This window comes from Helicoverpa zea, chromosome 1, assembly GCF_022581195.2.
Source record: "Helicoverpa zea isolate HzStark_Cry1AcR chromosome 1, ilHelZeax1.1, whole genome shotgun sequence".
NCBI lineage: Eukaryota > Metazoa > Arthropoda > Insecta > Lepidoptera > Noctuidae > Helicoverpa > Helicoverpa zea.
In genome coordinates this window covers 11,021,893-11,035,771 of record NC_061452.1, presented here as the reverse complement: position 1 = coordinate 11,035,771, position 13,879 = coordinate 11,021,893, and the positions used below count along the sequence as shown (strand labels likewise).

General features: G+C 38.1%; 1 protein-coding gene across 2 annotated transcripts; it reads left to right on the top strand.

The window, feature by feature from the left end:
- The first annotated feature begins 1,859 nt into the window (after nt 1–1,859).
- On the top strand, nt 1,860–13,455 carry LOC124633074 (voltage-dependent calcium channel subunit alpha-2/delta-3). Of its 2 annotated transcripts, none has more exons than XM_047168176.1 (19): nt 1,860–2,523; nt 3,184–3,265; nt 3,551–3,661; nt 4,496–4,775; nt 4,994–5,517; nt 5,889–6,108; nt 6,443–6,579; nt 7,338–7,376; nt 7,655–7,801; nt 8,397–8,471; nt 9,087–9,268; nt 9,564–9,767; nt 10,104–10,258; nt 10,471–10,741; nt 10,952–11,258; nt 11,411–11,650; nt 11,916–12,036; nt 12,617–13,014; nt 13,290–13,455. In XM_047168176.1, the coding sequence occupies exons 1-19, from the start codon at nt 2,447–2,449 to the stop codon at nt 13,392–13,394; spliced, it is 3,675 nt and encodes a 1,224-aa protein (XP_047024132.1). In that variant the 5' UTR covers nt 1,860–2,446; the 3' UTR covers nt 13,395–13,455. The 2 variants fall into 2 exon arrangements, with proteins under 2 accessions (XP_047024132.1, XP_047024126.1); XM_047168170.1 differs by having other exon boundaries at nt 12,584–13,014.
- Nucleotides 13,456–13,879: the final 424 nt, after the last annotated feature.

Genomic DNA, 13,879 nt, shown 5'->3' with positions numbered 1-13,879 from the left:
CTAAAGGAAGAATTTTCTTCAACAAAGACTAGAGTATAATAAGTTCTTGGCAAAGCTTGATCAAATGGCTTCCATTTTCCGAGAATCTTTGCTCGCTTCGAATGTCGATGTAATTTAGCACTAGTATGATTTTATTAAAGTTTTTACTTTGTTTAGTAATATTTTTCTTATTTTTGTTTTCAAATAAAACAGAAATCAAATATGGAGGTCAAAATATGGAATGATCTCTTTCATTATTTTTTTCTCAGAATAACCGCAAAGAAAGTCTTCGCCCAATTTGTCAAGCCTCAATCTTGCCTAATTATCTAATGTTGACTAAATCGAAAGCGCTTTGTAGGTACAGAATTTCTTGCAAAGCTAGTTTCTGTAATCAAAGCGTAGCAGATCAACAGATCAAAAGGATTGATCTGCTGTTACGTTTTTATGGTTTTGACGGTAAGATTAACTTACACATCAAAGAGTTCACTGATCTGACGACCGGAAGCATTTTCATCAAGATTCGGAGAACCCTATCTTGTCAACGGTGGCTGATGATACCCCGGGTAAAAATTCGCGACAAGCTCTGAAAGTGGAAAATCCGTATGACTAGTACAGAAGACATGATTTTTTAATCTTGTGGGTCTAGTTAGTATAAAATATAAAAGATCATTTGGAGAGGTATAGGTAATACAGTTTGTATAAAATCCTTACCCACATCTGAAATGATTCAATTGTATGAAAGTTTTTCTTTTAGTAAATTTTTTGTTTACATCCCTAAAAGCCACTAAAGATAACGATCCAAAAGAGAAACCTTCAAGTGTAAATAATGTAGGGAGCAGTTATAGACCGCGCGGGTCTTGTGAAGTGTTAACCCACCCGAATGTTTATATTTAAGTAATGTTTACACGCGTCGCCCGCCCTTTGCATATTAAATCGGTTTATTTCACGAAGCGTAATGAAGCCCTCACGTTACATTCGCGCTCATTTTCCTCACATTTTGATGACTTAGTTGTTGTCTTAATTTGTTTTTCTAAAAATAGATAATGAAAAACATAATTATGTTATATAATTAAATTGTTAAATATTGTGGAATATGAGATTCAATAACGCAAGAGCTTTAAGCGGTATCGTACCAACTTTATTAAAAGTTCGTAGCACCGTAGCACGTAGTAAACCTTGATTAAGTTAGAATATTATTTAATAATCTAATCAGCAAATGAATGATTTGTTCATTTTGTTTTACACTTTAGGTAAGAAGTTATATTTTATAGCCATTTTATGAATATTTCATACAAAAACCCGCTTCAACGTTTAAAGTGTCTCCTTCATTTGCTACGAGTGCTACGCGTAGCGAACGTTAAATGACAGATTAAACAGTACTACTTTGTACTATGTATTCGCTTCATATTGAAACATTGCCGGCAATGCAATCAATATTGTTTTATAACTCAAGAGGCAAAGACTGGCGGCTCCAAAACATGAAGAGCGCATCAGCATCGCTGCATATAAATGTGTTCAAAAATAGAATACTGAAAAGTTGTACTCATATTGATTCTCAGAAGTTTCTGTATGTGTTATTGAAGAATTGTTATTCATATCATATCAAAATATTTTTAGAGATTACTTAAGATCTAGACTAACTTAAAGTTATAAAACAAAGAGAGAAAACCTCCCTCAAACCCTCTATCAAATAAAATAAATAGAGGTAAGTCTCTAATCTGGCATTGACGTAAACGAATTCTCATTAGCTAAGAGATAATAGAAATGTAAATCACATTATTCAGCCGTAGGGTGGTATAGACAAAAAGTTGTAAATTCTATAATTATAAGTAGTAGAAGGCGAGCGGGTAGGAATCGCGCCGGTAGCAGTGTGTGGACAGACACGGGCCGACCTAGTTCGGGTCCGCTCGATGCCGCCCGAACGCTCGCCGGCGCCCGCCCAGAATAGACGCAGCACGTGCGTCGGCCGCGACACACGCCCGCTCCCGGCCCGGCCGCGCTCGCTCCGCCGCTCCGGCCCGCACCGGCGAGCCCGCGCACGCTGCACTCGCACGCAACTATACCCCGCGCTTCTCAAACACCCATGTAACTCGTGTTGTGAACCCGCGTAAATGGACGACTAAACTCTACTCAAAAACTATACGTAAACTATTAATAACCTCGTTAACGTGAAAGTATTTAGTGACTGAATGTTTACTGTGCTTCGAAATTGTAGTGGCCTTGCTCGTTATCTCTCGTCGGGAAAGCTTTCTGTTACCTTTCGTTCGGTTGTTCTTTATCTGTCATAGATACGTGTTAGCCCGTTAGCCGCTTAGAGTGATATATTTTTGTGATGTATCGTGACAAGCCTTACTTAAGTGACAAAACTCCGTAACGATGTGCCTTATCCTGTAATATTCGCGTAGTTTACGACGGTTACTAGAGGAGAGTGATATTTAGTAAGCGCGCGTGACTCACCGCCGCAGATATGCAAAGTTTCAAGTTCGCATTACTGTGTGCACTGCTGTTCATACCGGAACCTGTCCCCGCCTGGAAGGCTGACACGTAAGATTATCATATTATCTTCTGTAAAATCTGCTAAGCTACCAACACAAAGCCCATATAGAGTGTACTCTCTGGAAACACTCTGAATAATATGTGTAGTTTGAAACTTATAACTTAAAAACTTTTTGATGCTGTATTACTATCCCTCTGAAAACGGCGGCTATTTTCAGTTTGTACAGAAACTGTTGTTCAGTTAAAGCTCATAATACTACACAGTTTAGAGAAAGGGACAAAACACAAACAACAGAAGTTTATACGGACACTTGGAGTACGTGTTACAAAGTTTATTGAAAGAGTGTTTACGATACAACGCCGGACGCCGCTCCGGACACGGGACGACTACGTGACGCACATACAATGCCGTCACATGTTCAACACCTGAACACGATCACTTAGTTACAGCATTTATGAAAGTTATGCCCTTATATTAAAGAACGCCGAATTTATTTTGTTCATTATCGTAAACGGGCTTTTATTTACGAGCCAAAGGTCTCCGGATTACCTCCCGTCGGCCGCTCGCAAATATAATGGGCTCTGAATTTTCTTCATGACTGCTCATTATATTTATTTTTGGGAAACGAAATATTAAAAACCGATTTTGTTCTATCCAATTACTGGCTGTTTATTTGGAGGGTAACTTGAATGTTTATTTTATTTTAGTGTAAAAATATGGGCGAGAGCTCTGGGGGATGAACTATGGAAGTTGAACGAAGCACTAACTAAAGCAGATCAGATTAGAATCGTGAGTAAACTTTAGAATGCCTTCAGACTCCTGTACTTATGACTTGTGACCATAGTAAATAAACAACGCATTTATTCTTTCAACATAATAGCTTGTTTGGACTTCACCAAACTTATGTATCTATGAAATAAAGAAAATTTATACATAAAAAAAATGTGATTAGTTTTACGCTTAAATTATGTTTCAAAATGATTGTTCTCATTTACCGTAATAACAACGTGTATTAGGTTTGCCTAGTATTACTTCTTGTTTACTTACAGAATTCTCAAATTAAATATTTTCCAGAAATACAAACAAATGAATGCGAGTGTGAAAAGAAAAGATGGGAAACAAATATTGGATTCGTCACTGCGTTCTGTTAGCACAATGCTCACTCGCAAAATCAATGCCGTCAAGGTAAGCCATAGTCGTAACTCCAGGGTTTACTTACGTAATAGCCCATATCGCTCTGACCTCAGTTGGTCGGCATACATCGTCTGTAATGCTATCGATGATCGGATAAATGCAATACGTATTACCAACCTATTCAATAGGTATATAGGTAGGCTTTGAGCTTAGATACATAGTTTCTTTAAGCGAAACAAATGCAGGTTTTATTTTAAATAAAAGTTTATCTGAACCAGCATAGACAAAGAAGTTAAATTTATATTTTTTCGTTTGCTATTCAGCACAAATTGTGTCTGCTACTAAAAAAAACACTTGTTTTTCCAAGAATGTATCTAAGATTTTACCGAAACACAACCATACACATAATATAATTGAGACCGTCTCCGAAAAGATATGGTTGCGCTTAAAATTCGATTTAGAGGGATCTTTTCTTTCGTACTTAATGAGATATGTCTACATATGGGTATGGGTATATAAAAAGGTATGTAGGCAACTAAATGTTCTGTCAAGAGCGACTTTCCACTTAAGCTCACCGGGGGTGCGTAGGGTGCGGTGTATCTTTATTATAACAACATATATGAGTATGCGGACAGATACATGATAAGGGTTAACTTTGAAAACAATCTGTTGTTGATACGCCATTTGATTCGTGAAAGATCCATTTACATAGTGTGGATTTCAATTTAACTGTCTATCTGTGGTTGTGTTTACTAAAGACGAAAAATAAAGAATAATAGAAAAATACAATTTTGACGTAATAACCACAATAATTTTAACTCTAGACAAATAAATCATCAACTGATAGATAAGTTATTGAAATTTATCTAATATTGGTCATTTTAGTGCATTCACGCGACGGCAGAAAAATTGGCGAGGAACTTCAACTATACGCACAACAAAACTCTTCAGTTCGAGTACTGTTCAGCAAAGTACTCCAAGTTCTTCTATGAAGACGAGAACGATGACCCAAGTCTTCATCATGAGGAGCCGGAGCTCCCCAGATACGTCATAAACAGTACAAGATACATGAACGTGTCTCTAGAGAGGGACTCCCACTTCTACAATATCAATGTCAACACTAACACCAGTTGTGTTCACGTCCCGACGAATATATTCGATATAGGTAATATTTAAATTGCTTTTCATGTCATACTTCATTGTTAATAAGTATTATACTGTGTAATCCAATGAGCGTCGGATTTCAAACGGTCCCAAGGCCCTCATAAACCGCTGCCGTTTTTGGCAATATATCATGAGGCGTGGGTGTCAGTTATTTTATTGTCCTGAAATTAACAACGATACTTTATGATTGTTCTATAGAATAAATTCTTATTTTTACAGAGACAAATGCTTTAAATTCCATATTATGGTCAAAGGAGTTGAACGAAATCTTCATAAAAAATTACAACTCCGATCCGTCATTATCATGGCAGTACTTCGGTAGTTCGCATGGTATCCTTCGGTTCTACCCCGGCATGCGGTGGAACACCAATGAAGTGGACACCTACGACTGCAGAGTCATGTCGTGGTACATCGAAGCTGCAACCTGCTCCAAAGACATGATCATCCTATTCGATGTCTCCGGATCAATGACTGGTTTCAAAAACTACGTAGCAAGAAGAACGTTGCGTTCCCTTTTGGACACCTTATCGAACAACGATTATGTCAACGTATACACTTTCAAAAATGCGACCAATTTCGTAGTGGAATGTTTCGTGGATCTGGTTCAAGCTACTCCCGAAAATTTGAAGACCCTTACTGATACACTTGAGCCTACTAATGGGGGGAAAACCCATAAAGTGCAGTTGGAAGGCTACGCAAACTTGACGACAGCGTATATAAAAGCTTTTACAACACTCAAAGAGGTAAGTGAGGTGTTTATTACTCGTTTGCTCGCTCGGACACAACTTTATCGAAGTTAACTACGATCACTTCTAACTTTTGCTCTCAAAATGAGGATCGTTTGTAGCACTTTCTCTTTGTGTCATAAAGGTTGGGATCCTATTTCAACAGCAAATGTTGATATTTTATGAAGTTTGAAATTAGAACTTTTCTTATGAGTGAGAGGTACTGCAAAATGAGAGCTATTCATTTTGTAGGTATTTTTTGTACTGTGTTTTTATCAGAATTACGGGTCAAGATGGTCAAGATTATTCGACACTCAAACAAATAAAACTCAACCTTAAATTCAAAGTACATACAAAGGCTTAATTCAACTTAACTATTCTGACTTCAGAGGAGGAAGCATTGCAACGTGAGCAGTACACAAGGCTGCAACCAACTAGTGATGGTGATCACGGACTATGTGCCGGGCAACCTCACAGAGGTGTTCGAGGAATACAACCGGGAGGTGGTAGACAATAAGACGTACATTCCGGTCAGGGTGTTCACCTACCTCATCGGGAAGGAAGTCACAAATGTACGCGAAATACAGTGGATGGCGTGTTTGAATAGAGGTAACCAGTACATTGTTGTATTGAAGCCGAAACGGGTGTGCACAGACACACATTTCGTATTGAACAAACCTGTGCATACAGTTTCAACATCTGATGTTTTATATTTAGAAGGAGTTAATTTTGGAACAGGAATGTTTTTTGATTGTAAAGGCGTAGGAATCAGTATTTAGCGAAAGAATGTTGATGAAATGGCAATTAATCTTATCCTTTTAGGCTCTTTAACACGTCAACCATATCGTAACATAAGCAAAAACATTGCACTTGAATTGTATTTAGCTATCGTGCAATCTCTCATCACTTGTAGATACTAAACCAACTGCTTTTTGACCGCCAGGTTACTTCGTGCACATTCACTCAGTGGAAGAGGTACAGCAACAAGTGCTGAAGTACATCAACGTGATCGCTCGCCCCATGATCCTGGAGCAGAAAGAACCACCGCCCACCTGGACTCACGCCAACATTGACTATACGGTCAGTACCATTATGTAAAGTCCTTTTTATGGGAAATCATCAATGACTCCTCCCGCTGTGGGTTAGCAGAGGTGAGAGAGTGTCAGACTCTTACTGACTAAATCCCATCATGTTCCTTCGTAGGCCTTTTATGTACCAGGGCCGCGGTAACTCTTTCGAACAAACCCCCAGCTCCGGCAGGCCGCCACTGGGGATGTACCTTAGACGAAAAACAATTACAAAAAATACAAAAAGTACCTTTAACCACGATCTAAGTCTCTGTATTATCGAGAAAGTTCTAAGACGAAGAACAAAATGAATTTGAGTGAAAATAGAAGAAAATATCTTTTTATAAATAAGCTGCTTGTTTATGTCTGCGGGCGTTTTGTTTACTTGTAGCTACTACAATATTGATTACCGAGTGACTCAACTTATGAAATAACAACGCGGCACGCCATGTCACAAAAAAATTAGTTTTATATGTGTCGTCGACATTATGCTAAATGAACGTCTATTCGGGAGAGCAATTAACGCATATTTTCAGAACATTTTCATTTATTGTGTTACCCGTCTAGGGAACAAGTAACTTTGGAGCAAAGGTGTAAAGTAATAACTTTGTTGAAATTGAAAACAAATGCAGGAAAACAAAGCCAACTTGAATTGCTTTTATGAAATAACAATTTCTAAAGAAGTTTTCGTCAGGATATAATGCAATGTCCAAGTTGTTATATGGGTGCCTATTTACAAAAATTATAATTATTTTTGTTTAAATTTTTCAGCGTACCAGTAAATGGGGTGTAAGTGGAGACATCTCAAAGGTAATTATCGTTCTATTTCCTATAGCTACTTAATCTTTACCTTTTCAAGTTTTCTATTGAGTATCTAACTAACACATGGAATCACCATGAAATGCTTTTACCAAGAAATTCAGCAGAAGTTTCTTTGAAAAAGAAAGACTATGAACCACAATTTCGTATTATTTGTACCTCAACCAATTTACCAATATCATGATAATCATGTTCAAAATAGTGGTTAAGTTTATCCAGCATTTACGTACATATTACTGAAACTCAACCAAGACTGCTCAATATTTCAGCCTGACGAAGACAAGCTGGTGACTTCAGTGGCGATCCCGGCGTTCGACTACAAGTACAATGAGGAGAACAATGACGCCCTGCTGCTTGGAGTGGCGGGGACTGACGTGCCTATTGACAGCATCGCCAAGCTTGCTAAGCCACATCAGGTAACTGTTTTTGAATCGAAAGTATTTCTTATTGTTGTTTTATTATGACTATTATTGGACTAGAACTTGTAAAGGAGTCAAGCAGCGTCTGCGGTGATAGACCTATCTGAGGATGGGATATGTCCGCAGGCGTCTCCTTGCGTTTCGGCCCATATGACAAAGATGTCGGTGGGGCCATGGGTTGGTGGTGGGGTGTTGGTTTATTATGATTGGCTGAACAAATGGATATGGTTTTTTGTGTAATCCCCGATAATAGCTAATAATACTAAATCCGCAGATTCTTTCACTAAGGAAAAATATCGAATGTTTGAAACGTGTGCACGTGGTATGTACCATGTACTTACCTATGTAAACATTCGTGTATAAATATGAATTTCCATGGGAAGAAATTTACGGAAAGCCACCTTTCATATAGTTCTTCCCCTTTGTTTCTGTCTCACAACATTGTGTTTCCTAAATAGGTGCCTATTGTACCTACTCCTTGTTCAGTATTATTTCTGCTAAAATAATGTAATGCCTTCACTGTAATTTTAACTTCATCTGTGCCTTCTATTATGCAAAACTTTTATTCACAATGACATTTTGCTACTTTCAGCTCGGTGTGAACGGGTATTCATTCATCGTTAGTAACAATGGCTACTTGTTGCTGCATCCACTTTTGACTACTACAGTGAGTATCTCTTACAAATCCCGTTTTAGCTCAGTTTCTATAGTTTATAACGAGAACGGTTAGTTTAGTTTCCATGGAAGTTAGTAGGTAATGATTTCGTTGTTGTTTATGAATAAGCCAGGTACTATTGCTAGGGCTGCGGGTTGTTCGAAAGAGGTACCGCGGCCCTAGCACATAAGAAGGCCTACGACGGAACACGACGGCTTTTAGTCAGTAAGAGTCTGACACTCCCTCACCGCTGCTAACCCACAGCGGGAGGGGTCATTTGATGATTTTTTACGTCGTTAAAAAAAAAAAAAAAAAAAAGGTACTATTGCTAAAAATTGGCACAAATGGTCTTTCTGCATTCTTGCGACGTGTAACTGCTGTTCTACATTCAAAATTGGGTACACTTTTTGTATTTTTAAGTTTTTTTTAGCACGAAATATTTTTTTAATCTGCATTCTTTTTAAATATCAACTTTAGCTTTCTGTCACTATCTAGGTATCTTTTAGCTTTTCCACGATTCTTTTTAAATCTGCCATCAAATCCTTTTTTGAAACTTCAACGTTAGCGTACTACTTATAATTACGTACGTAGGTACCTAAACCTGTTCCATTACGTCAATGTCCCCAGATTAACGGCGACCTACAAAAGAACTACAACAGCGTGGACTTCGTGGAGGTAGAACAAGTAGACGATGGCAAAGGCTCACGAGACTTGGGCGAGCAGATCAAGAACTTGCGGTACAATCTCGTGAATGGTACAGATGGGAACATGACGCAGGTCCCGGTGTTGTACCATTATGATAATATGAGGTTGGTTTATGCTCTTTTTTGCTATTCAAATGTTACCTATAGCAGAAGAGTTTTATATAACGTTAACACGTAATATGGAAGTCTAAAACTAGTATGGGCAAAACTACCTTAACTTGGGGGAGGCCTTTTTCCAGCAGTGGAGGTTTTTCGGCTGTGACGACGACGATGTAGGGTTGACATAAAATCTACGAAGAGACACACAAACATGGAAAGGGAGATGCTGTGAAAGGGACATGATGTTAATAGTTTTGAGCAAAGCATATAACTTTTAAATTTTATGTTTCGAATATTTCAGGAGAATAGCCAGAGTAAGCCATGACTACTTTTTCAACAAACTGGAAGGGACACCATTTTCTATGGGTATCTCACTGCCCAAAATATATGGAGACACAGAACTGTGGCTCAAAGATAATCCATTGGAAGCAAAGCAAGGGAAGGAACTGACTGGCATCAATGTCACTGATTACTTTAGATATAGCTTCAGGGTACATCCAGATTGGTAAGTAAGGTTCTATCCCTAATCTTTAATTATGGATCTGAAGAGTTTAATTCTTTCATTTTGTGGATTAGATTCACCTTTTTATAGAGGAAGAGTACTTTGTAACCGTCTGCATGATGCAGTTTCCACGGGACGCGGGTGAAACCGCTAGTGGATACTAGTTTGTATTGTAAATGCGAATTAAATTATACGGCAGCGTAAAATATGAAGGCATATTAAAAATTATGGTGCCCACCCACATAAGAGTTTCCTATTACGGAGATAGAACTGAGGAAAATAGGCGAAGATGGATGCATTTTAATGATAAGTTTAATAGAGTGTTTTGATAATCCGCAGGGTTTACTGCAAATACCACTACTTGGAGGGACACGAGTCACTTAATTCTGAAGTGGAAGCCTGGAAGTTCTTAGTTGGTTTATCTAAGAATGAAATTGATATAAGGAAAGAGCAGTATCCGACAGAAAATAAAACTGCGGATTTTAGTTTGGAAAGTAAGTATTATTATAAACTGTACTGTACTGTGTATTTTAGTTAATTACCTATATTACATTATATATGAATTTTAAAGAAGTCCTATAGACTATCTGCCGTAGCTGAAAACTCGGGAAAATATTAAAAGCGTAATTTTTATTCCATGATCGTTTTGTCACCGTTTCTGTAAGGTCAAGCAAGTCATGAATGAAAAATAATTTATTTCCAACAGCTCACTGCGGCATGACACCATTAGGCAAAGATGATTACTATTGCAATGAAGATCTAGTCAAACAATTAGTGTTTGATGCTAAACTATCTGCTCCCTACTTCGAGAACTGGATAGCGTCTGATGAAGAATGGGATTTGGCTAGAAAGTATAATGTAAGCGTAAGGTTCATAGCAACATCAAGTGGTTTGACAAGATGGCATTATATCTTTGATCCTGATAAGAATGAGCAAGTGGACGATCAAGGTAACAGAAGGAAGGAGTATGATGGAAAGTAAGATTATTTGGAAATACGTATTTAGTTGAAAATTGAATGTAAGACCCAATGTCATTTGCTAAAAAACTGTAACGTTGAAAACCCCACATTCGACTCTGCTGCTCCTTATTCGTTATTTTTAAATAAAATACAATTGTCAATTTAATAAATAACGGAAAATTGACTTGGCTTATGCTAATTATAATATATTTTTATATCTGATTACAGCGTTTTTGGTGATGACTACCACAACACAATAGAAGAGACTTGGTACAAAGCTGCAGTTCTGCAGCACATGATAAACAAGGAGTCTCTAGTTGTAGCAACTCCTCTCCCAGTCCTCGATGATATCATAAAGAATCCTCCCAAAGTCATCAATGAAGATGGAGATATAACCATTACTTCTAGTTACGCGATATTTTATAAAGACGGTAATTCAGAGACTCCGGCGTCCGTTGTTGGATTCCAGTATTCATATTTGAAGTTTTATGAAAGATTCTTGCAAATCACGAATATTGATGTAGATGGGTCGAAGGTATGTTAATTATCTAAAACTGGAGGGTTTTGGAAAACCTTAAAACTCATAATGCCTTATTTCTTTAAGGTTATCCAAAACCAAACCCAGGAGTGCTTTATATTCGTAAATTATTAGGAAAAGCTAATTAATTACAACTTGATATTTTTAAGGACCCAACATGTCGTCCGGATTCCGAGAAATACGACTGTTATGTAATAGACAGTTCTGGATACATCGTATTGGCTAAGGAGAAGGAACTGGTCGGCCAGTTCTTCGGCACGGTACAGAAGTATGTGCTGCAATCCTTCCTGGACATGGGCATATACGAACACGTGGAAGTATTTAACTACCAAGCTCTTTGCCCGTACTCGGTTTTACTGAAGAAAAGCAGTTCTTGGACTTTGCGAACGGTAAGCGTGTGCATTAATTTGTTCGCATTCTGGTATGCCTACGGACATCTATTGGATAGATAAATGGAGGATTTTAGAGTTTTCTCACGAAACTACTTGGGCAGCCAGATAAACCTGTCTATCAACTGTACCTTTCCCTTCATAGGAAATCTTATACATATATATTTTGAATTCACTCTATTTTAAAAACTCTAAAGTCTTATGATCTTGCATTCGTGCATTTTAATAGATATAAATCAAGTTAAATATTATGAATATTTTCCAGCCTTTTAGTTTAGCGTTCAACTTCATCAACTGGCTGGTGACTGAGGCTCTGCTATTGTTAACAAACTTCTACAATCAGGACTATTACGCTTATGGCGCCGGCATCATCGTGGAGGACCATGGTGAGATATTAGAAATAATTTGTAGTCCTAAAAATATGACAGATTATATTACACTCTAAAAATTCTTGAAAAATCTTTTTAACTCCAAATCTGAAACAGTATTTCCTATAAATGGATTAGCAAAACACATAAATAATACATAGACTAGCTAGTGTCAAATTATGTAAAATTCCTAGAAATAATTTCACGAAATTAGGTTAGGTTGGCAATAACCTCTAGCTTTTGATGTTCAAAAATGAAAATAGTTAGAAGTAATGAGGATGATCTCAAACTAATCGCTTTACTTGTAAAGTCGTAGTTCGTGTAATATTTTAACCACTACTGGAATGTTCATAGTAAAATTATTTCAGTAAACAAGGAACTAATGGGGGCTTATTACTAAAAAAATATATAAATATGTAGAAAAATAATAATGAAAGTATCCTTCTTGAGTCTAGAGCTTATCGAGCACTACTTTAGCTGCATGCTGCATCTCGCAGCCTTCTCTATAATGTAAGCACGTCTAATTCTTCTGCTTAATGTAACCGCATGGTCGTCTCGCTCGCAGAGTATTTCGATCTAAACAACAAAGAGTACACAGAGCCGCCCACCACGACTGCAGCACCCTTACCGGAGAACGAAACAGAGACTGCGAAGGACAATTCCGACGAGAACCCATTCTCCTGCGACCACAGTATCACGCTTTATATACTGAATCAGAAATATTTTTTGGAGGCGGCTGGAGCTTCGCCGACTGTACAAAAAGATGAGCCCGGGGAGTGCTGGCCCGCTTACTGGGCTTCGTACATTCCTAAGACAAACTTGCTACTTGTGGTGGTGGAGAAACAAGATGACTTTTCTGCGAATTGTACGGAACCGCCCGATACTAAGCCGCAACCGACGCTCATGTCACGGTCCAGTAAGGAGCCCTGCCATAAGCTGAATCTAGGCGCCCTATATAGAAGACGTCTTGAAGGCTGCTACACTTACCACGACGGGGTACGTTTCAAATACTTCGGATAGCTTTAATTTTCCTAATAATGTACCAGTCAAGTAAATCACTTTTTTACCTACTAAAGTTTTTACGAAAAGACTCCGCGATGCGATGGGGAGTAATTTTATTTAGTCTGATCCCATAAAATTGAATTCTAAATATACTTTTGCAATGTATGGATTAAATAATACATTATTGAAAATGGTCATGTCAAACCCTTATCAACAGCCTATTTTGGTTTGTTTTTCTTTTTTATATTAAAGTACGCCTTTTTCACCAGGAGCGGAATATAACAGCATGCGGTATTGGGAGTATCGCACGAGTCGACTTGGCCGTCCTTCTATTAGCCGCAGTCTTGACTTTGCTGGCCAAGACCAGCCTCTGACGCGGAACACTCCATACATTTGTACCTTTGTTACTTTGGCAATAAAACTTGTTGCACCCGTGTTTGGTGTTTTATTTGTCCTATGATCATAGTCGGTAAAGATGTTCGTGGATAGGCCGCTAGAACGTGGTTATTTGTACCTTGACTGAAGATTATCAACGTATTAACCATCATTTTATACCCACTTCTATATAGCCTATTTGAGATGTGGTATAAAAGCCCATTATTCGATCAATTGTTATTGTTATAAAGAGCTATTTATCTCATACAAGTAGGTAGGGTAGGTACCTACCTAAGAGCAAAACATTTTCTACTACCCGCAATCCCGATTAACGTACTGAAGCGGAAGCATAACAAATAGCAGGGAACGAAAGCTCGGAACGCGTCCTATAGACACGCTGACCTAGTGCTGAGGGCGATACCAATCGATGCGTCAGGTGGCGTGTGAATCCACAAGTTACGTTAACGCGCCACAGCCGCGATAC

Coding starts and splice junctions, on each gene's coding strand:
- LOC124633074 (XM_047168170.1), top strand. CDS start 2,447: ATGCAAAGTTTCAAGTTCGCATTACTGTGTGCACTGCTGTTCATACCG. Junction 10,742..10,951: donor AGGAAGGAGTATGATGGAAA/GTAAGATTATTT, acceptor ATCTGATTACAG/CGTTTTTGGTGATGACTACC. Junction 11,259..11,410: donor TTGATGTAGATGGGTCGAAG/GTATGTTAATTA, acceptor GATATTTTTAAG/GACCCAACATGTCGTCCGGA.